Genomic DNA, 26,803 nt, shown 5'->3' on the forward strand with positions numbered 1-26,803 from the left:
CGCAGACAGCATGTTAGCTAACGCTAAGCTAGCAGAGAACCCAGAGTGATGATGAAGCAGAGTGTGGACCCCAGCCCTGCAGCCAGGCCCTGAACTTTAACAGGTAACAAAGGCAGTGATGAACACATTGACTGTAGAAAACAACAACTTTTCTACAGTCAATGGATGAACAGTCAAGCTTACAGCCGCCGTTTCTACCTTTTCAGGTGTCTAAAGTAGAAACACTGTAGTAATAACGGTAAAGCTTATTTGTGCTGGTTTCCATCTTTGCGTTGTTTACATACCTAAATACTAAAAAAAAGATTGCATATGTGTCCTCATTAGAATTAGAGGGTTGTGTTGGTTTGTGGGACTGTAGACTACTGTTTGCATTTTTAGTAATATTAACGAGTATTTACAGGACGTAACTTATCTGGTCGTTATAATGTATTGCACTGCATCAAGGTGTCACTATATGACAAAGCTGCTTTTTAAATCAAATTAACACATTTAAAAAGATGAAAAAAATGCCATGTAGGTACTCTTTTAAGCATAGCACTCTAATTAATACAAATAAATGCGTATGTGATTTACCACAATAATATTGCTGTTTTGGTGCATCCATGCTGCACTCTGTTTGGATTTATTAAAAACACTCATGTCAAGCCACACACTTTTTTTTACATTTTTATGCTGGTTATAAATCATCTAGCTCACATAAAAACATTTTAGTAGGACTCGTTCTTCTGGAGAAGTGGCAGCTTTCTAGTTTCTTGATAGCAGTTTGCACATGTGCCTCCGATGGCTTGGTGAATTTAGTCAGCCATAGTTAGCAACGTAATAACCAGAATCATAGTACAGTGGTAATGATTCAAAGACTCTTTGATTCAGAGTCTTTATGAAAATGAAGACAAGTAGAAAAGATTCGAACCGTGGTCACATTCTTTTCGCAGGAAAAAGCGCTGTGTCAACTCCTCGTTGACACATATAGAATTGCAATGCGGCTGCTAGCATAATGGCTAATCCTCGTTAGTATAGTGGTTAGTATCCCCGCCTGTCACGCGGGAGACCGGGGTTCGATTCCCCGACGGGGAGGCTCTTTTTCTTTTTTAGAAGTGATAATGAGAAGTTAACTTAGCACCATCAGTTTTATTTTAAAAACCAAATCAAAACAGGCTTTAGAGAAGATTAAATAAACACAAGTAAATAAAAAACACACTAAATGAAGATTAGACGTGTGACTAAATACGAAATAAACCAAATTATAACCAAACTATATAACGGTCCATGGCTGATCTAAACTACCATTAACCAGTCCCGTTGCTGGCCATCTTCTTCTTCCCTATATTAAGTTATGAATATTTGACCTAACATTTCAAGAGTGTTAAAAACAAATTTGACAAAAATGTCTGAATTAAATGTCAAATAAAATAAGTAAAGAGAAAAATGGATGCTAAAAATACTTTATAGGCTAAAAATGGGCTCAATTTAATGGTAGAGTAAACTGATTGAATCATACTGGAAATTACAGTTAAGCCAGCCGTATTGTTCTTGGATAATGACAGACACACATCATCTCGCTGTTGGAGGGAGGTTTAAGCTTGTGCAAACTCTGAGTCAGAGCCAGTTACAAGAGCTTGAAAAAGTATATTGACCTTGTAGTGAATCTGATGATCTAAAGGTACATGTGGATACAGAAGAAGGTCCCAAAGTCTAATTTATCCAGTTGATACATGGAACCTGGCTTCACAATAATCAGGATAAAAAACGATGGCTTTAAATGATAGAAAAGCGAACTCTTATGAAAAAGCTGCAACAGCAATATAATCCACTGCTGTTGCGCAAATGTTTTCTGTCTTCAGTTTGTCTTCTAGATGCCGTCTAACCATTTGAATTTGAACTATTTGGGATCTTTTCCAGAATAAATCTGCTATTAAAGCCCGCCTTTTAGCCAAGACATGATTGTGCTGTTGCTTTTAGGATGACTAACATACATTCTGCATAACAACAGTTATTCCAAAGAGTGAAAACTTTGTACACGTGTTCCCGGGTTGCCTCCTCCTCCCTTCCTTGGAACACCGGAGAGACAGCCAGAACCAGCTGTACTAGGTCACTGATGTATTTCGTTCATATTTCATTGAAATTTCTTCTCTCTCCCTCCTTCGAGGGCAGCGCAGCATTCGCTCACACAGCTTGGAGACACATCTGCAAGGAATTAACCCAGTTCTTTTGTCCACGTCGCTGGAATTCACCCTGGTTCCTGACTTTCTGGGCACTCATTTGAGCTAAAAGAATTTGACAAAAAATCCACGTCTGGGATGCAGAATATGGAGGAGGGGACAGACTCCTGCATAATAACACCACTGTGTAAAACACAAAAAAGACACTTTCATAATGCTAAATTTATCAAAAATCAGCACCAGTTTTTAGTGCCATCATTGACTTAACATCTGTACTTATGTCTGATTCTTTTTTATAAGAAGCTACTAGTATGATGTAATCCCCACAGAGGTACTTTGGGACTTAAATAACTCCTTAAAACATGTTTAAAATCCAGGTTCAGCTTTATAATGAATATAACTTTCTTAAATGTCTCCTGCATTCAGTTTCATGACATCCTGATGATCTCATCGCAGTGAAAGAGGACCACACACACACACAGACACACACAAACAAACACACACATTAAATTAAAGCCTACTTCCTCTCTTCTGCTTCCAGGATTCCAACCTTCAGTCCCACAACAGTTTGCTTCTCCTGATCACAGATTTGTACACTCTCAGATTTACACTCAGGCTTTCCCTCCTCCCTCATCGAATAAAGCTCAGCTCAGACCTCTATGACAGAAACAGATAATTCAAATATTTTCTCCTCTCTCATAAATGGTGGGTTTCCATTACTGTTGGAGCACCCAAGCTGGGGCTTGCACTACACACACACAAACACACACAGTCTGGTGGACTACGTGGCAATCTGCACATACACTGCCGTTTTTGTAACCAGGAGGAGGAGGAGGAGTGCTTTATCAAGACAGAACCAAACAAACTTTACATTATGCAGTGACTCGTGCTGATTTATATTTCTCACTCCCAGTATCTGCTTTTATTTTATTTCTGAAGGGATCTGTTTGTTCAATCACACAACAAGAAACAGCTGTTTCTAATAATCCTGCAAGTTATTGTTTGGCGAATACACAGAAACTGCACTTTTATCAACATCCCTGATCTGACTTTAACCGGGACTCGGGCAAAGGTGGAGACTTTGCTATTGAAATAATGTGATTTAGCTTTTTTTTTTTTTTTTTTTTTGTAAATTTTGCTTTCCCTTGTTTTTGTCAACTAACACCCAAAGAAAACAGCTCTCTTATTAGCTGCTAATAGTTCACTATTTCCGCAAGGTAATTGCTAACCACGCTGTTTGGTACTGAGCAGATGGGATATGGTTGGTTTTTAGAGCCTTTTAACTGAAAACTATGGGAGCAGTGAAAGTGAACCAGAACAGTAAAGTTGGGTTGTGAGGAGGATGCCAAGGCATCAGATGAAAAGCAGTAAAGTAAAGCTGGGTGCAGCCACAGTGGGGGTGAGATAACTGTCTGTGGAGAAAGCTTCCACTTTGTAATCATAGTCTAGTAAACCACTATTCATTCACCTTCGTACTGTTTACATGTCATTTATCAAGAAAGAGAAGGCTAAGTTCATTTAATGGACGTCTTTGCTTAATTTGGCTGAAGTTTGAGGGTTTCCTGAGCAATGAAGCATCAGAAAATTGGGAATAAATGCACTGCTGAACTTTGAACATGGTGCCACAAGTCAGAAAGTTGTGAGTGTAAATCTCGGTCCCTCGTCCCTGTACAGGTTTGCATGTTTCTTCCCACGTTCACCCCTCTTTCCTCTGTATACTCCATTTTCCTCCCGCAGTGAGAACACATGCCGCCCAGGTGGGCTGGAAAACATGCAGTAAGCTAAACACAGGTGTAAGTCTTACCAAGTAAGTGTTAGCCCGTCTGTCATTTCCATCACATCCAGCTCATGATGGCAGGTTAGACTTCTGTTTACAATGACAAAACCAAATCAATAAATCAGCAAATAAACAAACACGTTATTTTTCACCTTGCAACATAAACAACCAGCAGGAGATCATTACTGCTATGCCACGGATTTGCTTTGACTTTCATAAAGAGGTTCGGTTTGCACAAACTAGTGCAATCCACCTAAAAGAGTGGTTTTTGAGAATTAAATTAAAAACCAAAACAGAATCTGTACAATCCTAGTGAGTTTGAAGGTCAATATTTGGTGTGACCACCTCTATTCTTTAGCACAGTCTGAACTCTCTTAGGCAGCTTTCTTAAAATTTCTTAAAGTAGTCTTTCAGGAATAGTTCTCCAGGCTTCTTAAAGGAAAATCAAAGTTCTTCTTTGGATGTTGGCTGCCTTTCGTTCTGTTCTCTGTCAAATATGATCCCACTCTGCTACAATATTGTTGAGGTCTGGACTCTGGGGAGGCCAGTCCATGACTCATAGCATAGTTCCACTGTGTGTGTTTCTATCCAGGCATCCTTTTATTGCATCGATAGTGTGTTTGGGATTCTTGTCAGGCTGAAAATGAAGCTGTTAACAATCAGATGCCCAAACACCCCTCGCTGAAATGGATTCATCCCTCTATAAGACTGTTTCCACTGACTTTCAGTCCAGTTCTTGTGTAATGTGGGATACCTCAGCCTTTTCTCCTCTCCTTAACCATGGCTTCTTGACAGACATCTTTCCACCGAGACCTTTTGTGATGAAGCATAAGTGAACAGTAGATGGATCAATTGACGAGCCAGATACATTTCTCAGGTCCTGTGTCAGATTTTTCTGTGGATTTCTTATGGACATTAGTTTTAGATACTATTCACCTGTTGTAGACAGTGTTTTTAGGACTGCTACTTCTTTTTTTGTCCTCCACTTGTCTACTTTCCTTAAATTTTTAAGGACACACTCTACACCATATAGAGATATGTCAAGTTTTCAGCTTATTGCTCTTTGGGAATCAAAACTGTGTTATTAGATTCAGCTATAGAAATGGGAACAAATGATCTGTGTCTAAAGAAAATTTTCTAAAGATACAAATTAAAATGAGTTCTTTGCTATGTGTAGACAAAATATTGATTTGTCCCTCGAGTTAGTGGCCTTTTTATGTTTAAACGATTCATAGGTCAGTATTAATTGACAAACACAAAGCATATTCCTCTGAAAAAGACCAAGTATGTGGACTGGACTGAAAATGAGTAAAAAAGCAGTAAAAAAGAAGCAAAACAATAAAAAAAAACTTTGGAAGAACTTCAAAAAGTCTGAACAACTATTGCTCAAGACCACTTAAAAAATTTCCAATACAATCTGGCTCCTATGAAACAAAAATAAATGAGAGGTGTCTTATCAATTTGGCCATTTCTATAAATCGGCAGGTACAGATACATATAGATGCGCTTTGAAGGTCTGAATGTCACTTAAGGTGATAATTTTGTTTAGAAAGAAGGATGGCTCCACCTGCAGGTCACAAACAGTAAAAGCACAATCACATCAATTAGATTGCTGAAATTAAACTTGACTACACTTTTTTTATTACAATCTGCAGAGGTGAGAAGTAACGAAGTACAAATATTTTGTGACTGTACTTAAGTAGAAAACCTGGGTATTTATTTTTCTGACAACTTTTTACTTTTACTCTCTGCATTTTTAAACAACTCTGTACTTTCTGCTCCTTACATTTTCAAAACAGACTCATTACTTTAACACATTTGAGGGGAGGGGAGTTGTTATTCCTCGCCATTGCTGGCCTTCAAGCATCATAACGATTTGAGCCTAAACAGTAACACAGGAAAGGCAGTCCTGTTTGTTTATTCCTCACCAGGGGATGTTGCATAAAAATAATAAAAGAGGCAAAACTGTCTGCCATAGTCAGACGTTAAAGTGGGCTGTTTTTTTTGTTTTTTTTTAGCACACTTTTAGCACAGTGTGTTGCTAGCTAAAGCTGTGTTTCCCAACCACTGTGCCACGGCACATAGGTGTGCTGTGAGAAATGATCAGGTATGCCGTGAAAGACTGCTTTCACCTCGGTGGCTGTAGCTCAGGAGGTAGAGCTGATCAGCTATTGATTGGAAGATTGGAGGTTCGATCCCTGGAGGAGCCAAGTATCCTTGGGCAAGATACTAACCCAGGGGTGGGCAATCTCAGTCCACGAGGGCCGGTGTCCCTGCAGGTTTTAGATCTCACCTTGGGTCAACACACCTGAATCACATGATTAGTTCGTTACCAGGCCTCTGGAGAACTTCAGGACATGTTGAGGTGCTAATTTAGCCGAGGACACACCTAAAACCTGCAAGGACACCGGCCCTCGTGGACTGAGATTGCCCACCCCTGTACCAACCGCAAGTTGTTCTCTGATGCGTCCATCGAAGTGTAAATGTGGTTGGACAGCACTCAGTTTAGAGTCAGTGCTTGTGAGGATTGGGTGAATGTGGCATGTTGTATAGAACACTTTGAGTACGCCGGAGAGTAGAAAAGCACTATATAAGGATCAGTCCATTTACCTGATTAGTACTCTAAATCAGGAGTCTCAAATCCCAGTCCATGAGGGCCGTGTCCCTGCAGGTTTTAGATCTCACCCTGGGTCAACACACCTGAATCACATGATTAGTTCATTACCAGGCCTCTGGAGAACTTCAAGACGGTTATTTATCCATTTAAATCAGCTGTTCAGACACATCTAAAACCTGCAGGGACACCGGGTCTCGTGGACTGGGATTGGGCACCCCTGCTCTAAATGATCGGCCTGAGTAACGGACAGAACAATTGCATCTCTTCCACTTGAGGGCAGTACAACTACCTGCTCTAATTAAATGGGTTGCCAACCGCCAGTAAAACAAGAAAACGAAGAAGAAATTACATAATATTCATGCTGTGAGACAACGCAGCAATAAATATTTGAAAAAAAAGTAGTCAATCTGACATAGGTCCTGAGCATGAGTAATGGTCAGTAGTGGTCAGAAAACAATAAAGGTATACTGGGGACAAACCGAGCCAACTCTGCTATGCCTGGTGGAGGGAAAACATTATCAATATGCTTTTTGTGATATTTTTGTTTGGTGGTGTGATTTTTCTAATGTGAAATATATGCCGAATTGCTGAATTAAGTTGCGTATATCCACAAAGAACAGCAGTTCAGCTGATCCCATTTAACCCCTGACTGTCTACATTTTCTGTTCAAAACAGATATTTTTTGTTTTCTCTGCTCATGTTCTACTTAACTGATTAAAAATTAGAATATTTATTATATTTCAAATTTGGACTAAAAAAAAGTTTGTATTTCCATCTACTAATATTGTTTTATTATATCATTATTATGGCTCAAGGTTCAGCTAGTTTTACATAAAAATAGCTGGTAGAAGTTGTGGAGTATTTTTTTTAACACTAGTATCTATACTTCTACTTAATCCGTAGTTAAATGTCACAGCTTGGGATAAAACTAGCTCCAGTAGACAGGTATCCTGGCTTGACTTTATTTATTTGGCTCCGATTTAATAGTTTGTGTTAAGATTTTGTGTTACTGTAATACTTCATCTTTACTTGTGAGCAGTAAACATGCTGAGATGATTTAAAACACTGAGGAAACAACATCGTGTGAAACCTGGAGGAATAATAATTAAGTAAACTGTCTTGAGAATTTATACTTCACACAATAAATAATTAGGCTGTGTCTGGAGCCAGCAGCTGGAGAAACAAAGAGCACACTGTTTATTGCAGCTCAATTTTTTTTTTATTGAATGCAAAATGCAACATAAGATAGACAAGTCCATGAAAGGCAGATAAAGCAAAATATATAACATTTTCAAGGTATGCTTACATCTCATCTGTGCATAAAATCTTCGTAATAGCACTAGTAAATCTCATCATCAAATCTGATAAAATGCTAATTTTGGTACGATAAACTGCATACTGTAACAGAGTTGAACATATCTGCTGAAATCACATTTCACACTCTTACAGCTGCTTGCTAAAATTCAAATAATATGTTAATCTCTCACAATAATATAAAATGTAGTTGTACAATGTGCCCTAACCTAGCCATACAGAAAAAAAGCAGTATGTCCTCCCCAATAATGCTAAATATTTATGACCTGATTAACGTAAAGCAAAGTGCAGAGTAATGATAACAGATCCAAAGACAGACAGACAGTGTGAAGTTCAGTGTGTCAGACAGTGAAGAGCAGACTTTTTAGTTAAGTGCCATGTCTCTCAATGACCAACGCTGAACTCCCTGATAGACCTTCAAAATGTACAGCAGCAGCTTGGCCTACACTTTCTGCACTGATGAAGCTAAACCCATAGACACCAGGGATAATGCATGTAGAAAGGGCTGTCTTTGCACTCCAGTGGGTTTGTTTGTTGTACATGAGCTAATGGGAACAAGTGATTCTCTCTGGATATGGATGTACTCATTCAGGCAAAAATGATGGAGGTCAAGGTGGGTGGCCATTGTAGCCTTACTGGAACTAAAGAGAAACAAAAATGTAAATCACTTCAGAATATTGTAAACACATTAAATATTGCAGACTTTTAATTTTTCACAATTCCACTTCTCACATTATTTGGGAGACATTTTCACCCTCAACGTCAAAACTAAGCACTTAGGTTAGAAATGGGAACAAATTTCTAACTTCATGCCTGCTACAGTAAACAGCTGTTTTGTCTTGGGTCTGTAGGATATTAGATTTTATATTATTTCAATATTTTGAGCTATTTAGAAAACATTCAGTATTGTTAATTGGATGGAAAATGATGATCTGACAGCAGCACAGTAAGATAAAGGGAGATATATACCTTATTGCCCTGCACGTCGTCTGTGACCTCATTGGCCTCCAGGTCTTCAACAACCCCATCGTCCTGGAGGTCTTCAATGACCTCATTGCCCTGCAGGTCCTGGCTTTGCACCTTGTTCAGAACCTATATAAAAAGAAATTTCCAAATTTTAATTAAAAAATGCACAAATTAGTAAACAATAAATGGTTTTTAAGTTTTTGTGTACCAGCTTTAGCAAGATGTGAAGCAAATAGATACTTTCATTACACTTTCTACTCAATTTGAGCACTAAAAATGCTTTCTCAAGCCTCATTCATTCAATCATACAAGGGCTTTTTTCTTTACCTAAGGACCTTTAACCTCACTGACACAGTATGGACACTGCATGGACGGATCGGGGTGTGAGTGTGTGGAGATAAAGCCAAAAGTGTGCTTAGGTGCACACTCAGATGGATACATCAGTGTGAATGTGGACTTCAGTATCTTGCCTAAGCACACTTTGGCATGCAGTTCAGTGGAAGAAGGGATTTAATGACCTTCCCATCTGAGCCACAAGATATGTAAATAGGTGCTGTGCTTTTATATTGTGACTAGCAATTAGTTAGTGATTAATACTCACGGCTGCTTCATTGATTGGAAAACAGTTGCCTGAAAGATCAAACACCACATTTGTTATTTAAAATTTGACAGAAGATGTAAAATAGTTGCATTAAACTACTGTGGGTGAAAAATCAGTGTGATTTTGGTGCTGAGTGTTTGTTCTAGTGCTGTCTCACCTGAGTCGCAGCGTCTCTCCCGCCAAGCAGCCAGATTCAGACGAGGCGCCGCTGTGCATGGCGTGAGCCGGTTGCTTGCTGACGTGACACTGAAGACATCACGGGTGACAGATTGAATCCCAGTGTTTTCACAGATAATAGTGGACAGTTTCACACGGGACAGAGCTGCTCTTTGCTGTGTGGTGAAGACACCTGGATTCTCGTACCACAGCCTGAAAATTTTTCACCAAGTGGACGAAGGAAGAGATTAGTGTCAACAGAATCTATATCTTAAATGATATACTGATGTCAATAAAATAATATAAATAAACATGCATTAGCAAAGTTTCAGATTTTCAGTTTTCAGACTTCTTATCTTAGTTTTCGAGGGAAAAAAAAGGCACATTCGTGATGTATAAATTATAAATGCCATAACTCTAAACTCCACATCCGACACAGCTTTGCAAGCATCCATACCCATACAGACCTGTCACCCTGGCGAATCCTTTGGAACTGGGTAGCGATGAGGCAAGCAAACAGAGGCCCGACACGACCACCCTCGGCAAATGGCTCTGCAACGCCTCCGAGCCAAACATCAATGTTGTCGGGGGTTCCATAGAGCTCCAGCAGCTTGCGGGCCAGGTCGCTGTTGTTCAGCACCCTACCCAGCTCTTCTTGATTCTTGGGCTGAGACAGACCACAGAACCTCCGCCAGGCGTTGTAGCCTTAAGGAGAAAAATACATAAAGTTAGCACAGATGAGAACAATTCTGAGATGATGAAATGCTAGAAAGAAAAACCTAAAAGTGAATAAGGGATGTACCAGGGATGCCGTGGTCACGTGCCCGCTGCATGTTGAGAGAACCGAGGTCCAAGGATATATGCTGTACAAACTGGAACAGCTTGTCTCTCAGAGCAGTCACCATCATGTGATCCTGGGTGTTTAGTTTAGCGGGACTGCCAAACAAACCACGCAGCAGAGGGTCAATTCCACCTGGAAATAAAAGAGAAAAAGATTAGGCTGACAGTTTAAGACAGAGGATAAAAAGAAAATTCAACACAAGTTATATTTGTGCAACTCACCCTCGAAAGCGATTCTCCAGGGCGTGAAGAAGGCTTTAAACAAGGGTACACTAGGGAACTGAGGGTGATCCCGGAAGTTTGTATCCAGGCGGAACATAATTGGCTGAACAGCTAAGTGGGCGAAGCGGTAAGCTGCGGTTGCAAAGACGTTGGAGATGCTGGGGTCAACGGCGGGATTATAGCCGGGGTAGCGGCCAAGCTGTCTGCGCATTGCATCGGTGCCAACGATGTGCGGCAGATAGTCTCTGAACACAAACAACTGAGAGAGACGGAGAGCCTTAATTTGAGCAAATGTTGGAGAATATAAAAGCTGATTCTGAAGTTTAGCTACCTGTGTGTAAGCACCCATGATCTTGCGGGCCTCTTGGTAGAGCGTCTCGCTGTCCCAGTGGGGGTTTATCCTCTTCAGTGCACGAGCAAGGCGGTTATGCTCACGCAAAAACAACGTGTGAAGGGAGGTCAGACCGATGTTTTCATCCACACGGGCATCACCTTATGAACAGAAAGAAAACAAACATCAATACTGGTCATCTCCTGCTTAGACTGTACATTTAGAGCAGTTTAATGGATTAGTAATAACTGAGCAGCCACTTCTGGCATTACAAAATAAAACCAAAGTGCCACTAAGTGCAGTTCCTTTAGTGATTGCCTGAGAAATTACTAACCTGCAATGAAACAAGGAATCTCCCTGGCGTTTGTATCGTTGGTGACTCTTTTGCGAGTAGCGCACATTTGCACCTGGAGACTGTGGAAGGGCAGCAGCTCACGCCCGTTGTCTCTGAACTCTGTGTTTACTCGCAACAGGCCGCCATCGTCAGTGAGATTGCGAAGAGTTAGAGCGAGCTTATCTTCAGAGCCATACACCTGGCTGAGATCGAGGAAGGCTGTCAGCGCGTTGACCTGCTCTCTCCTGTTCGTCTCACCACCAAAATTTAAGGCACTGTATCCTGTGCCGCAAGCCGGGGCGGATCTGAACGCAGGGATGCACTGAGAGAAGGATAGGCGAGAGTCGCCGGGAGGAAGCTGTTCATAGACAAGAAAACATGGGTGAAAAAACTGCTGGTCATGGATACCAAAAACAACATGCCACTGTTTGGTTTCGTGCGTCAGACACTAACCGGGATGGGAATGCATGGCTCGGTGTGCTCACAGCTCTCGTCACAGTTCACCCCGTTGCTAAAGGAACGGATGCTGGGTGAGAAGGGTGTGAAGGTGAGGTCATGGTCGTTCCACTGGCCAAACAAGGTCACCATGTGAGAATACACGGAGTCATTGCTTATGCCTGCGTCTCCTGTGCTCAGGATGTTGTTGGACACCTGTCGCACCTGAGAGTAAAGAAAGTAAGAATGCACAATTCTGGTATAAAAACTAGTAAATACATCCATTAAATTTAAAATTAAAGTCCGATATGTCTGCGTCCTACCAGTGGGAGCAAGAAGTTGTTGAATTTCCGGGTCCTGTTCCATCCTTTGGGTTCGGAGATGCCGTCGTCATACTCAGCAGGCAGCCAACGGGTGAAGGGGGTGTTGGAAGCACCGAGGCGTGGGTTCTTTCTAAAAGTAAACAAGAAACACCCATGTTTGGAAACACCACTTGAGAAACTCCAAGGGAAGTGTACACATCTTTTGCTATAGAAGGTCTCAAATGTTCAGGTGTATTGCGTAAGGATTTCCTTTGAATTTAGACTCTAGTTGGTCTCAAAATCAACTAATTCCACACAAGATCTTTTAATTTTTTCTAGGAATTATGACATAAATTACCCACCCACCCCCCATCCCCAGCAACACATTATTATCCATGAAATCAAAAAATTAAAATAGGCTACATGATGAATAATGAAATATTTTTCTCATCGAAAATGAGAATGGTTTTATATTTTATGTTTGAAATGCACAATGGTGTGCGTTCTTGCATATGCATAAAAGAAGTGCTACAGAGGTTAAAGTAGAAAGTTTCTCTTACAGGTTGTTGCACACGCTGGTGATTGTGCGGTACGTGATGAGGTTCGGTGTGGTGACGCACTGCGGAGCTTTGACTCGAGCGGCACATCCAGTTATTTGAGCAAGTTTTTGCAGATCTTCGGGAGTGAGCAAATCTGGAAAATGTGACAGAAACAGTTAAGTGAGTGCAACTTTGTCACCTTCACAAGTCTAATAGTTAATTATATTAAGAGAGAATTGAGTCTTGCATCATGAAACACTAAAGATTCTCAACTCCAGCCAGTAAAAGTTGCCGCAAAGATTGTGTGTGTTGCCTTTGTGTGGGCGCTGTATGTCTAACCTGTTGCATTGAGTGAGCGCTTGTGCACATGATGGACTTTCTCCTGCACAAGACGGATGGTTTGCGCCATGTAGTCTGCAGATCTCACCGCAGAGCGTGTGTCACCTCGGGGTTGCTTCAGGAGACGAAGAGCATCGTGAGGACTCACCACATCCCTGCGGACTCGTCTCAGACTCCTGGAGGGAAAAAAGTCACACAGTTCTTCTTCTTCTTTTTTCCGAACTGATAAATTATGGCATTACTACTGGCTTAAAAACCAGTTGAAAAGCATTTTACTGCATAGGTATGTGGGGTAAGAAAGCCTATGAGATTAACTCACTCTTCTCTGGAGTACTTGTATGCATCATCCACAATTTTCCTTGCTTCTTCAAAAGATCGCTGAAGAAAAGGACTGCCAAGATATTCATCTGCAGACAAAAAAAATTAACAATCTTATGACATGACTGGGGGAAAAAATATCAGGTGAGGATGAGTATTAGTGACAAAACAGCAGCGTGAAGACTTACTTGCTTGTTTAAGCTCAGCGGGCACCAGGCAGATGCCCAGCATAAGCAGGACAGAAAAAAGCATTTCTGAAACAAACATTTAATCAGAATCCAGTTAAAAACACAACAACAAACAAACAAAGTAACAAAAAACATTTTTTTTTTTTTTATTATTTTTTAGATTTGGTGTCACATAAAAATATCTAAGAAAGAAAAAACATTTTGTTACCTGTGAAGGTTTCAGATGTTCTCTCAGGGCTTCAGATGCTCTTTGAAAGCTGGTGGTAGTGATGCTGCCTCTCACATTTTCACCCTTTTTATACTCTGTGGGAGGCCAGAGGCCTCGCCCCCATAGATAAAGCAGGTACAGATACCGTCAGTAAAGAGCTCTTCCTTGTTCCTTCTATATGTGTTGAAGGAAATGCTTTGTTTTTATCTAATCAGTTACTGCTTCTGGTCAACTGATAGGACTGACAATACTTTTTGGGAAACAATATAAATATTTTGCCATGCGTACCACTTCGGGATGTTGTCATCATGGCAACAGCAGAGAAAAAAAAAATTGTAATTTAATTTAGGGATTTAAATAAAATGATTTATCTTCTTTTTCAGTTTTATTTAAATGCTTTCTGTCATCAAACATAATGATGTTTTTTATTCATATTAATCTCCTGAGCTGACTTTGCAGTCTCATCTGAGCACGTTGCATTTGGCTTTTGTGCACTTTATATTTCATTCTGCTCAACACAGACCTGCTGCATCCCAAACAATGGAAATAATTTAAATACATTAAAGGAGATAGGAGAGGGAATGCTATGCAAAAAATGGCCTTTATGTAGATATGAACCTTGCACGTTTTGGTTTTCATTTATCACTTTCAGGTTTAGCCATCAGAGACAAGCACACTAACTTTTTTTTTCTTCTTATTTCTTTTCATAAATAAAAGTCAGACTGTGCTGGGTTGGGAGCAATTTCAGTGTTGCCTCATTCAGGCAGTTCATATATAAAAGGCTTTAAAGCATTTACGGGATCTGTCTTTTTGTTTCATTTATTGATGCGCCGCATTTATTCATTTATTGACGCGCAGCATTACAATACAAACTTCCTGCGAAACTTGGGGCAGATTTATTTTTTTATTGATAAAAAATGAAAATCTTCATTGAAAACTAAGCATAAAAATCAGTAATTGTGTTTTTTACCATTCTTTCCTTCTGGGCAGTTCGCATCAATGCTGTATTAACTGAAGGCGTTAGCCACAGACGAACAAGTAAATAAGTAATAGATTGTATTTGTTAGACATGCTTGAGCAATGAGGAAATGCAGTGAACCATAATTTTACCTTGTACCAGTTTATCTGTGTTTGGGTGGAGATTCCTGTAGCTTTTGTATATACACTGGCTTTGTGTTATTTGTCAAGGCAACCTGTGACCCAGGGGATAATAACACAAGGAACAAGTCTGAGAGAAGACCATCAACCTGGATAACAATAACTATGTGCACGTAGTCACAAGAAAACCATACTTGTTCTCGTTAAGCTCAAAGATTAGCTAAAAACACAAGTCGTGACAGTCTATGATGAAAAACACCTTTCATTTATTAATAGACTTCATATTTCTGCTGATAGACTGCAGGGTTACATTAGAAGCTGGCCTAGCTGGAACTAATCGCACATGTTTTTATACTTTATGTCTTCACAACATAGGCCGTCCTAAAAATGTCTGATTGAACAAGGAAATAAATCATTTTGTTTTTATTTTAGGTCAGCTAAAATATTCACTTGTTGAGACTGGATTCATTATGCATGTGAAGAAAACCATCTTTTTTCCTTTCATTGTGTTTCAGGTCATCCTTTGCATGTTTACTGTGTTTATCCTGGAAGTGATTTGTAAACTGCGAGCAGACTGATCATCCATGCAACAAAATAATTTGACCTTTGTTTTTGAAATATTTTTTAAAAATTGAGGTGCAAAAATTAAACATCAGGTAAATTTTCAAGCTGCAAAACAACTTCACTTCTGCACCATTTTTGCCATCGTTGTCTTCAAGAAGGAAGTTTCACAGGGTGGGTATCTTTGCCACGCTGGGGTTTTATTTTTTTTATTTCATTTTTTATCTAAAAAAGATGGTGGGACTTCACTTGAAAAGTTGGGACATTGGGCTTACAGTCATGTCAAAGAAGAAGTACATCCTCTTTTGAGTCTAAGGTTTTACATTTCAGGGCATAATATTAATGAAAAAAAAAAAAAAAAAAACATCCTTACGAGATACTAGGTAAGGTACACACAACTTCAGATGAACAGCAACACATGACTTATTATATTGTGCCATTATTTTATTTATTTAACAGACATAAGTCAAAATGCAGAAGCAGAGGGTGGAAAAACGAATAACAACCTTACTGTTTCCATAGCAACTAAGAAGGTAAGTATTAGTCAGGTGATGCTAATTAAATGCAGTCATTTAACTAATCATCAACAACGATGTGCATGTCTATAAAGTTTTAGCAGTTTGTTGATCTGGAGCATTCAGGTGTGTGTTAATAAAATACCAAGGAGGAAAGATATCAGCAATGATCAAGGACTACGCTTCAGACTCTCAGTTAACTTTTAAAGTTCATGGCAGGACAATTAGACTGAACACGTGTGATTTCTTTGGAAGGCTTTCAGGGAGAAAGCCTCTTCTCTCTACAAAGAACATGTCAGCACAGCTTAGGTTTGCAAAGTTGCATCTGAACCAACAAAAAGACTTGTGAAACAATGTCGTTTAGACGGGCGAGACCAACGAGGAGACGTTTGGCCATAGTGCATGGTGCAATGTGAAGCACGGCGGTGGAGTGACCTGGACATCTTGCAGTTACTGAGTCAAGCATGAACTCTTTTTCCCCCCCCCCCTCTTTTTTTTTTCCTGGATCACCTGTTGAGAAAAAAAGAAAACAAGCAGAAGAAGACTAGAGCAATAGAATAAACAACATCATGATGATCTATGGGACTATAACAGTAAATACTAAATGTTAAACATTGTTGTGTAGCACGTAAGACCGACAGCGCACAATGTGCTTTAAGATAGGAGCCAAAAAGGGTGTAGTTTGTGTGTGAGCACCCGTGTGTACACCTGTGAGCATGAACATGCATGAACGCGCTTGTTTTTAAAAGGTTCCTACATGTAATGATCTGTTAGAGGGTGTGGGGAGCCACAGCCCCGTCTACCAGGGCATGAACTCTTGACTCTCTGTACTCTAGAGTCAAATGTGAGGCCATCTGTCTGACAGCTAAAGCAGCTAAAACACTCCTCAGAGATTTGGGTCCATACTGATGTGAAAGATTTGTCGGCCACACGTCTATGATGAGAATCTCCTGTTGCTTCAACTTGAAGCAGCCACATTCCAACTCACTTAAATCACCATTCTTACCCATTTCAACGGTCAGCAGGTGATCTTGACCATTTCTGCATACCTAAATGAGTTGCATCGATGAGCAGTTGATCAGGTGTTCCTCACAAAGAGCCCGGTGACTCTATATTTTTGTCATGAGACAGTTTAATGCTTGCTTTGATGTGGTAATGCAAAGCTTGACTCGAAATAAGAACATTTCCTGCACATCAAAACACATTACTGTTAATGAACTGAGATTAGTGACTGACAGTGCATGCAAATCTTTGGATGTGTCTAAGACCTTAAACATTAAGAAATATGATTCATGTTTTCGTTCAGACTGCCTGCCGGTGATAAAAAAAAAAAAGTTTAGTTTTCCTTCTTTCTGTGAGGAAACCTCTGTTTTTCGCAACATTAGCTGAAGGATTTCACTTGCAGCCGTGTCCAAATCAGACTTTGAAGGAAGTAAAAAAGCAGAAATAAAAAGCAACGACTGAGATGTTGTTAACTAACTTCAAGGTTTAGCAAGAAATCGGATTTCACCACAGGGTTGGGTAGTAAGTTTCGAGGTGTTTTGTATTAGACCTGATTCTGCTTTTAGATTTGAGCAACAAAGCTGCACAATCAGTACAGCATTAACGGTGGATACAAACTGAATGCAGCACTTTCATTTTTAATGATCCCTTTTGTCTAAAATTATTTTGTGAGATTGAACAATGCCTCTTAGTTCAGTTAGTAATTCCGCTGGTGCTTTATACTCACCTTCATTATAAACATGATAAGGAAACTGGGAACTAGAGACAATAAATCGTCACACTTGCTTTGGTAGTAGGAGTTCAGCATGCATGAAATCTTATCTTAACTCACCACCTTTATCAGATCGTCCTAATGGTTAAACCACATTAACCCTTTTTATGTTTGTTTTTCTGAATCTTGTTCCACCCCCCCACCCCCCCACCCCCCCCCACCCCTTGTTTTTCTTTCCACCAAAGCAGTTTAGGGTCATCAGGGCTATAATAAAACATCTTTGTAACCTTTTTTTAAAGCAAGGTTAAAGCAACGCTGTGTCATAAAATACATTTTTTTAATGGCTAAAAAAGGGCCCATTTTACCTGGAAGAACCCAGACTTTTCTTCTTGGAATTGAAAACTTTGCTGCTTGACCTGATTTCAGCCTGAACAAAATCCTAATATTCAGGGAACATTTCAGAAACTCCGTTATTGAAGTTTCGACGCATCTTGTGAAACTAAAAGACAAACGGGCATGTCTGTTGTCTCATGTGTGTTTCCTGTTTTTAAACAAAGACAAACGTTGTAGTGTAACGAGCCTGCATACAAAGAGTGTGTGTTCATTATTATTTACCATTTCAAATGCTTGATTCAAAAATAAAAAATCTATAAATTACAGCAGAAAAGGATTCCCGTCAGCCCCGGCATCACTTCACCTCTTTGAACTGTAGTTCTGTGTTGCTCCAGTTAATAACTGACCCAAACACAAATGCAGGTACTTTACAGTCGTTATTTGGTAAATGATAAATGGCCTGTATTTGTATAGCGCTTTACTACTCCCTAAGGACCCCAAAGCGCTTTACACATCCAGTCATCCACCCATTCACACACACATTCACACACTGGTGATGGCAAGCTACATTGTAGCCACAGCCACCCTGGGTTGCACTGACAGAGGCGAGGCTGCTGGACACTGGTGTTGTGTTTATATCAATGAGTAATTCTAAAACTTTCTATCTCATATAGATAAGAGTTATGAAGTAGGTCATAATAAACACACTGGCCACTTCATTACGCACGCCTGCTGACGTTCATACAGAGCGTCACGACGAGGAAAGAAGCTAATTTAATAGACTTCATCTCAAGAGTCTCGATTTCTGCTGAAACATTTGAATGGCAGGGTCAGAATTGGATATAAACAAGATGAAAGCACAGGCTGCTGGCAGTGGTGTAATCATGTAGGGGGTATTTTAATAGCACACTCTGAACCCCTTAGTACCAATTTAGCAATGCCAGAGCCTATATATTGTTGCTAGCCATGTCCATCCCCATATGACCACAGTGTAGCTTTTAATGGCTTCTTCCAGCAGAAAAAAAACAAACCTCAAATCATCTCAAATTGATTTTCTGAGCATGACAATGAGTTCACTTTACTCAAACTGACTCCACCGTCATTAGATCTCAATCCAGTGAAGCACCTTTGATGTAGTAGAACATGAGATTTAGTTCATGGACACAACCATCAAATCTACAGTAACTGTGTGATGCTATCATGTCCATATGGACCAAAATCTCTGAGCACCTTTTTGAGTCTGTGTCATGAAGTATTCAGGCATCTCTGAAGACAAAAGGATTCTAGCAAGTGTGCACAGAAACACACAGAGTAATAGAGACAGACACAAAAGTAATATGTGTATTAAATCTATGTTTGTTTGTCAACTTCAATCCATATTCCTCAGAGAAGCAGCTTCCACGTATCCCACCCCTGAAATTAAACTATATTTGCTACTGGCTTTATCTTCTGAGATTCAAATTTCAAATATCCATTCAAATTTCACGAGACTGTATTACAAGACTGTACTGCATGTAGCAACTATTTTCCAGCTTTTGTTTGGTGATTGGTGTCCTTGCTTACAAAACTGCAAATACAAATATCTATTGTTTCTGGTTATACATGAACAACAAACGGGGGGAAAAAACCCCATACTGAGATCTACAATGAACTGATGAGCTTGATCGCGTCACAAATTGTGAGGTTGAAGGAAGAAGAAATAGAATACCGAACTGATTTCACAAGCTGTGAAAGAAAAAGTACCTTGGAGAAAGAAAAGAACAATGGGTTTAAATTAAACAATGAGTGGAATTCCAGCCTTTTTATTTACTGTATCTATTGTGACACCAGGAACACAATACTTTGGCTTTCTATTAATGTCTGTCATCTCCTCTGATTCAGATTACATGATACACATGATCACCAGGAAGTTTTTTATTTTTTTCATCATAAAAGTATGTTATTACTCACAGGGCAGTGCATTTCTTATTGTGCAAAGAGAAGTTATTAAGTGATGATGTGATAAATTAAATGACTGTGGGGTTTTGCAGAATAGCAAAGATGAGGATCTTCCTGCAATGTTGATGAACCAGGTAATGAGGTGACGTTGGTATGGAACAATGTTAAACCATGTGGTTGATACAATTCACAATGAGGATAGTGATGCCAAACTGCATTTCTTTGCAGCTTTTCAAGGCAGTTCTTGGAAAAATATTTAACAAGCAAATAAGTTGTCAAAAAAAAAAAAAGCTGCTCTGTTTCTTAATCTCTGGCTGGCAGTGGCCAGTTTAAAACATCTCAAACCAGCTTTGCTCTGTATTTTTAGATATTGTGCAACATTTACTGGGCTTTTCCAGCATGCACGCAAAAACAAAATGAAAAATAAATTGGCAACCCCTCCAAGAAAGCTTTGGGCTCACTGTTTATTTAATCAAAATAATATATATATATTTGTTCTTAACTTCTTTTAAGTAGCACAATACAGAATCACTATGCAGACCAGTAATGCTTACATAAAGAGTCAGCCCACAAAGGCCCATTTTGATCCAGGAACAAACTCTCCTTTTCCCGCTGTATGTCGACTTGTATCCTCAAACATAAAGCCTGAGGGCGGCATAAATGTTGGACTTTTAACTGTATTTTCATAAATTTTACAGCCTGTCCTACTGATAAAGACCTTCCCCACAACCATTCATACCACTAAACTGAAGTAATAGGTGAACAATTAAATAAAAGAGAAGCTCCTGTTTTTTCACTCTGCACTCTGGAAAGATCTTTTCCAGCAGTTTGCTGAGAGCAAAAATAAATCAAATCAAATAAAATAGGACATTTTCTATGACTTAACAAAAAACTTCTGTAATTTTACACATTTATTTCTTACAATTTAAGCTCAAGCCCTGACAGACATCTTTCATTTACTTCAGCAGTATTTCTTTATCATGTAAAAAAAAAAACTGAGAGGTACTGTTGAAATGGCACTTCCTTCTCTTATACTGAGATCTCTCAGGAATTCAATTTGCAGTTAAACTACTTTGCACTGACAGAAAGACCGCTTAAGATCAAAGTACGTTGTATGCGGCTCATGAACGTACATGATTTACATGAACGTGATGTATGCTTGACACTGAATATTAATATTCTAATTACTTTCCGTGGAGGCCGGCAGTTAAAACAATAAATCAATCAGCGTCCGTCAAGTGTCCGGCAGCCTCGCCTCTGTCAGTGCAACCCAGGGTGGCTGTGGCTACAATGTAGCTTGCCATCACCAGTGTGTGAATGTGTGTGTATGGGTGGGTGACTGGATGTGTAAAGCGCTTTGGGGTCCTTAGAGACTAGTAAAGTGTTATACAAATACAGGCCATTTACCATTTACTATTACTTGAAAAGTAAGCTGGAACATGAAAGGGAACAAAGGCAACAGAGCTGACCACAAAAGAGGAACATGTGAGGGAAAACAACACATTAAAGAAGCTCAGACAATGGTGGCAGCAGACCATTTTTTTTGTAACAGTTTTACTTTGTTACAAAGAAGGGCTTTACCCACACTGAATTAAAGTCATCTGTGCAGAACTGAGGCTAAAGGATAAACACAAACAGAAACATGAAGAAGAAGAGCCTATTTCCAGTTCTTCCACAGATTTAGACACCTGACAGCTACATGTGTCTGCAAAGGTCAACGTAGCACCAACCAAGAGCCATGTTCAAGGCCTGGAGTTTCATCAGTAATAAGTTAGTAATAAACGAAACTCCAGAATCATTGTGTGGTTCTGACTTTGACTTTTGAATCATAGTTTGGTTCTAGGGAAATGGATAAAAAATGTTTTTTGCAACAGGTATGACAATAATGATTGGGACAAAACCCCTCGGAGTAAAGAAACGCCACTTCCTTCCTGATTATGAATTCAAAACACGGCAGTGGCCTTTTATCGGTTTTATCAGATGTGATCACATCAGCCAATTCCTGGCGTCGCTCTCGCTGTATCCTTTAGATTAAAAAAGAAATATTCCTTAAAAAAAAAAGGTTTAGTACTATTAAAATTTTTCCACCTTTAATAGTACTAAAGAGTTTTCACCCAGAGTTTTTCCTTTCACCCACCAGAGGTCACTACTGGTTTCTTAGTGGGTTTTTTTTTTTTGCATATTTGTCATAATTACATGTTTCAGGAAAACATATAAATGTTAATATTAGACAAACATAACCTGAGTAAATGTACAATTTAGTTTAGTCCAGTTTCATTATTTCATTTATTAAGGGGAAAAGGCTGTCCAAAGCTACTTACATAATTGCTCCCTAATCCTAATAACTGGTTGTCCCACATATGGCAGCAAGAACTGTAATCATGCATTTGTGATGACTGCCGAGGAGTCTTTCACATCACTGTGGAGGAAATTTGCCCCACTCTTCTTTGCAGAACTGTTTTAATTTAGTCACATTGGAGGGTTTTCAAGCATGGACAGCCAGAAGGATCTCATGTCCAGACTTTCACTAGGCCACTCCAAAACGTTCATTTTGTTGTTTTTGAGCAATTCAGACGTAGATTTTCAGGTGTGTTTGGATCATTGTCCTGCTGCATAGAGAGCAGAATTCACAGTTCCAACAAATTACGCCAATTCATCCAGGTCCTGAAGCAGCAAAGCAGCCCTAGGCCATAACACCATGTTTGACTGTTGGTGTGATGTTCTTTTTATTAAATGCTGTATTAGTTTTATGCAGACGTAACGGGACTCCAACCTCCAAGAAAGTTCAACTCTTGTCTCCTGAGTCCACAAAAGTCTTGGGGATCATCAAGATGTTTGTTGACAAATGTGAGACTTTTTTGGTCAGGAGTGGTTATTTCCCTTTCCATGCATGCTGCTGTTTCAGTTTGTTACAAAGAAGTGCTTTACCCACACTGAATTAAGGTCATCTGTGCAGCACTGAGGCTAAAGGATAAACACAAACAGAAACATGAAGAAAAGGAGCCTACATTTCCAGTTTTTCTACAGATTTAGACACCTGACAGCTACATGTGTCTGCAAAGGTCAATGTAGCACCAACAAAAAACTGTGCTCAAGCCCTGGAGTTTTTTCAGCAATAATTTGGGATTAAATGATACTCCAGAATCACTGTTTGGTTCTGACTTTGACTTTTGAACTACGGTTTGGGCTCAGAGACAGAATTACACCCAGGCTGCTGCACCAAGCCTTGTGGCACGTGATCACATGCTCAACCAGGTTGTAAAGCTGAAGCTTTGGCCATCACACACCTTTGCCATTGTAACACACATTCCAGAGAATTGATTTATTGGCAGGAACACTAACTGGCAGTGTGTCAATAATGATCTCACCTGAGATAGTTATCTGTTCCAGTGATAGTGAAGACTGTAATATTTAAACCTTCCAGTCATTCACTGAGTCTGGATGGTCCCTGTTTCATTTTCCCCCCACCAGAGGTCACCACTGTCCATCCTTGTGGTGAGTACTCTGCCTGACGTGAACAGCTCACCTGTTGTCAGCTCTGGTTTTCCTGGATTTGCTCACGAGACTTGGATGGGAAGTTCGTCCCCAGGCTTAAGTGTTTCAGTAAAAGCCATTCTTACCAAGGTCAGCACCTGGAGACAGAACTGATAAAGGATCTGTGTCAAGTCTGTGGGTGTCACAACACACCCTACTGGTAAATGAGTGATTGAACCAAATGGTGGCTGAGAACAGAAACAGAATTATTTCCTATTACCTGAGTGGGTTAGGGAATAATCAATAACTAGGCTATATCTATACCAATACAAGAGATAAAGAAGAACAACAGGGAGCTAGGATTTCCCTGTTCTTCCAGGTGAATATGCCCCAGCTGTATATCTGAGGGCACAGAAGAAAGGCAAAGTTTGGTGACAGACATAAGGGACGTGAAGTAGAAAGTCCCCCCTATGATGAGAACTCTGAGTTAAAGCTAAGAGTCACAGCATAGAAGAGGCAGCAAACTCTCCGACCACTATAAATTTACAATCATAAGTAAAAAAAAAAGCAGAAGTTTACTGTAAAAAGTTGCAGTTACAGGTGCACCGTGTAAATCAAGCATGGGTCACAAACAGAGTCTTTTCACTTCTCTGTAGCTCGCTGCTTTATTTATAACTGAAACTCTACCAGCTATATAACAAATTCTTGATCATTATGTATAATATTCTAAAAAATATTCACCGAAAACAAAAGCATGAATTACAAAGATTTAATTGCATTTTTATTGTTAAGGAGGACAAATTTCCTGGATGTTACCTCAGACATAAAAAGCAGGCAGATTTTCTGCAAGAATACAGAAAAACACTCCAGTAATGATAAGCAGCTGTGCACCAAGACTGTAATGGGGTTGAAAGGGGAAAACGTTCATGTAAAACTGTCTTACTGTTGGCATCTAGACTGAAACTGTAAGGCATATTGAAATAACTGAAGTGACGTGTTCTCCTCTGACCGGTGCTGCTACTGTATTTTTGTGGTTTCTCACAGGAAAACTCAGGTTATATCAAGAAAGGGGAAGACTGTCGGGGAACAGCTTTCAGCTCTGGAAAACATTTACAGCAGGCACTGACTTAGGAAAGTCAACACCATTTGCAAGGACCAAGCACACCCATGCACAGCCAATTTGAACTAGTGCAACCTTTCACACATAGACCTTGAAGCTCTGAATTACGATCCAAGAGCCATAAACAGGTTTAACTAGTCCATCAAATGTCCGCATAACGACTGTTTGGACACAGTTTTAACTACCAAACCTGCACTGCAACCATATTATTGCATTACCTGAGTCATTTTGAAACCATTTGCAATTTGCACTGTATTCTTATTTTTTATCATTTTATTATATTACTATTTTTTTAAATAGGAAAATTATTTTATTATATGGAAAACTTGCACATATCTGTGCTGTGTGTAAAGTCATTGACTGCGCTGTGAAAATACGGTTTTGGACATTTGTGAACAACAAGAATGAGAGAAACAGAAACATTAAAAATACTCACGGTGACTTAATGACCTCAGATTTTCCCCTCAAAGACTATATAAAAACAGCATGAGCTGCACCAAGTTTAGTGGTTTACACATTTGCCTGGTGATCCCAGATTGCAACAGGAAGGACATCTGGTGTAAAAAATCTGCTAATCAAACATGCAGAGCTACCTGCTGGACTGTTTGATTTGGGGGGGAGGGGGGGGGATTGGCCTTTTTAAGACTGCATGTTTCCCAGCATATCTTCACAAATGCCCATTGATTGTTAAAGGAAAAAGAAAACAAACAATCAAAATTCTCAAGAACATATCAGGAATGCATCCAAATCCGAATATCTTTCTGTTTCAAGTGTTCTTAATTTGTGCCTGTTGTGGAGGGAATTTCAGGCCCTGGAAGAGGTTTGCAGTCTCAGACCACTGCTGTTCAAAACGGTGATGCTTCTTATTATCTGTGTCCACAGCTGTGAACGGGGCAATTTTCAGAACTTCGCTTGGTTTGGTGTGAGATTTAGTAAAAAAAAAAAAAAAATCGGATTGGTATCAAAAGAGTGAGAGACATTTTTCTGAACAAAGCAGAAATGGATAATAGTTAAATAGTAATAAAATAATTGTAATCTAGATAAATATGACTCAAAGGTTTATAGAATTTGGTTAAATCAGCCAAATCCATTAAAAATGTATATAAAGTCCTTATTAAGTTGTTATAATTGAAGAGCCTTACAGTTTTCTAAATTCTAATTTTCTACATTGTCTTGTATAGAAATAAACGACTTCAACAATTTGCATTATAATTTAACTATATGAAAAAAAAGATTTCTGTAAAGTCTAGAGAGCTGCGTCTTTCCAACAAAATCACTCCACGAACTCCCTGTATTTTGATATTTGGTACAATTTCCAGTTGAATAGCTTTTGAATTATTTCTTGTCTAAACATGTGGGAGCAGGTACATCTGAGATGTCACTGAGCAGTCCTTTGTTGTAAAGCAAACATAAAAGTTGAAGAAGCAAGAAAGGGAACTATAGCCATGATTTCCTATAACTGAAGCCTCGTGCTGCTTTTGACTTTATTTGAACCTGAACATGTGATTGTGCAGGTGTTACAAAATGTAGTGCAAACAATGTGGCCTCGGTTATCTTCTACAGCAGTCAGTGAAATAATAATGCACATCTTCACCAAAAAAAACCCACACTACTCTGCACAAATTAGTGACCAGGAACCGGCTGAAACTTAATGATGATTTTTTTTTTTGCATATTTGTCATAATTACATGTTTTTAATTTTAGAAAAAGATGGTCATGCCAAAAGCATCTCATGTCCAGACTTTTCCTAGGCCACTCCAAAACTTTCATTTTGTTGCTTTTGAGCAATTCAGGCGTGGATTTTCAGGTTTATTTGGATTATTGTCCTGCTGGATAGAGAGCAGAATTCACAGTTCCAACAAATTATGGCAATTCATCCAGGTCCTGAAGCAGCAAAGCAGCCCCAGACCACCACCACCGTGTTTGACTGTCAGCGTGATGTTCTTTTTATGAAATGCTCTTTTTTGGTCAGTCTCTGTTTATTATTGTTGACCTTAACGGAGGAAAGCGAGGCCTGCAGATCTGTATATGTTGTTCTGGGTTCTTTTGTGAGTTGTGAATGTGCTCTTGGATTTATTTTGCAGTGGGAGATTCACAAATTCTGGGAAGGGTCAGCACTCTTCCAAGGTTTACCTGTTTGTAGATAAAGGCTGTCACCACGGTTTATTGGAGTCCCAAAGCATTAGAAATGGCTTTGTAAACCTTTACAGAAAGTTTCTTTAAATTGTGATGTGATATCTCGTTTTTTGAGATCTTTAACTTCACTTTGTCCGACTGGTTCTAGTTAAGTATTTTCTTGATTCAACAGGCCTGGGTGTGGTTAGTGAAACTAACCTCAGGTTTCTACAAATGTGATTAGTCACAGCAACTTTCTTTTTTTTTTTCACAAACAGTAGGTCCAGTA

At 39.4% G+C, this 26,803-nt stretch overlaps 1 protein-coding gene and 1 non-coding gene across 2 annotated transcripts; one reads left to right on the top strand and one right to left on the bottom strand.

Annotated features, from left to right (window-relative positions):
• Positions 1 to 1,002: 1,002 nt before the first annotated feature.
• trnad-guc (transfer RNA aspartic acid (anticodon GUC)) lies at positions 1,003 to 1,074 on the top strand. Its single transcript has one exon. It is a non-coding gene; the product is annotated as a tRNA-Asp (tRNA).
• Positions 1,075 to 7,755: 6,681 nt separating this feature from the next.
• Positions 7,756 to 13,699, bottom strand: mpx (myeloid-specific peroxidase). The gene is made up of 16 exons (XM_087843655.1): positions 13,647 to 13,699; positions 13,439 to 13,504; positions 13,252 to 13,339; positions 12,933 to 13,108; positions 12,615 to 12,747; positions 12,076 to 12,205; positions 11,771 to 11,977; positions 11,318 to 11,675; positions 10,984 to 11,144; positions 10,653 to 10,911; positions 10,393 to 10,563; positions 10,058 to 10,295; positions 9,592 to 9,803; positions 9,435 to 9,463; positions 8,837 to 8,959; positions 7,756 to 8,508 (listed from the first exon to the last, which is right to left on the bottom strand). Exons 2-16 carry the CDS (start codon positions 13,500 to 13,502, stop codon positions 8,500 to 8,502), a joined length of 2,358 nt encoding a protein of 785 aa, XP_087699781.1. The 5' UTR covers positions 13,503 to 13,504; positions 13,647 to 13,699; the 3' UTR covers positions 7,756 to 8,499.
• Positions 13,700 to 26,803: the final 13,104 nt, after the last annotated feature.

This window comes from Neolamprologus brichardi, chromosome 7 (assembly GCF_056152115.1).
Source record: "Neolamprologus brichardi isolate AB-2024 chromosome 7, ASM5615211v1, whole genome shotgun sequence".
NCBI classification, from domain to species: domain Eukaryota; kingdom Metazoa; phylum Chordata; class Actinopteri; order Cichliformes; family Cichlidae; genus Neolamprologus; species Neolamprologus brichardi.

Bases quoted from the DNA above. Each gene is read 5' to 3' on its own strand.
- mpx (XM_087843655.1), bottom strand. From the start codon at position 13,502: ATGCTTTTTTCTGTCCTGCTTATGCTGGGCATCTGCCTGGTGCCCGCT. The intron at 11,978-12,075 runs GTAGGACGCAGA...CTTTACTCTCAG, and splicing joins ACAACTTCTTGCTCCCACTG to GTGCGACAGGTGTCCAACAA. The intron at 10,912-10,983 runs GTAGCTAAACTT...CGTCTCTCTCAG, and splicing joins TCATGGGTGCTTACACACAG to TTGTTTGTGTTCAGAGACTA.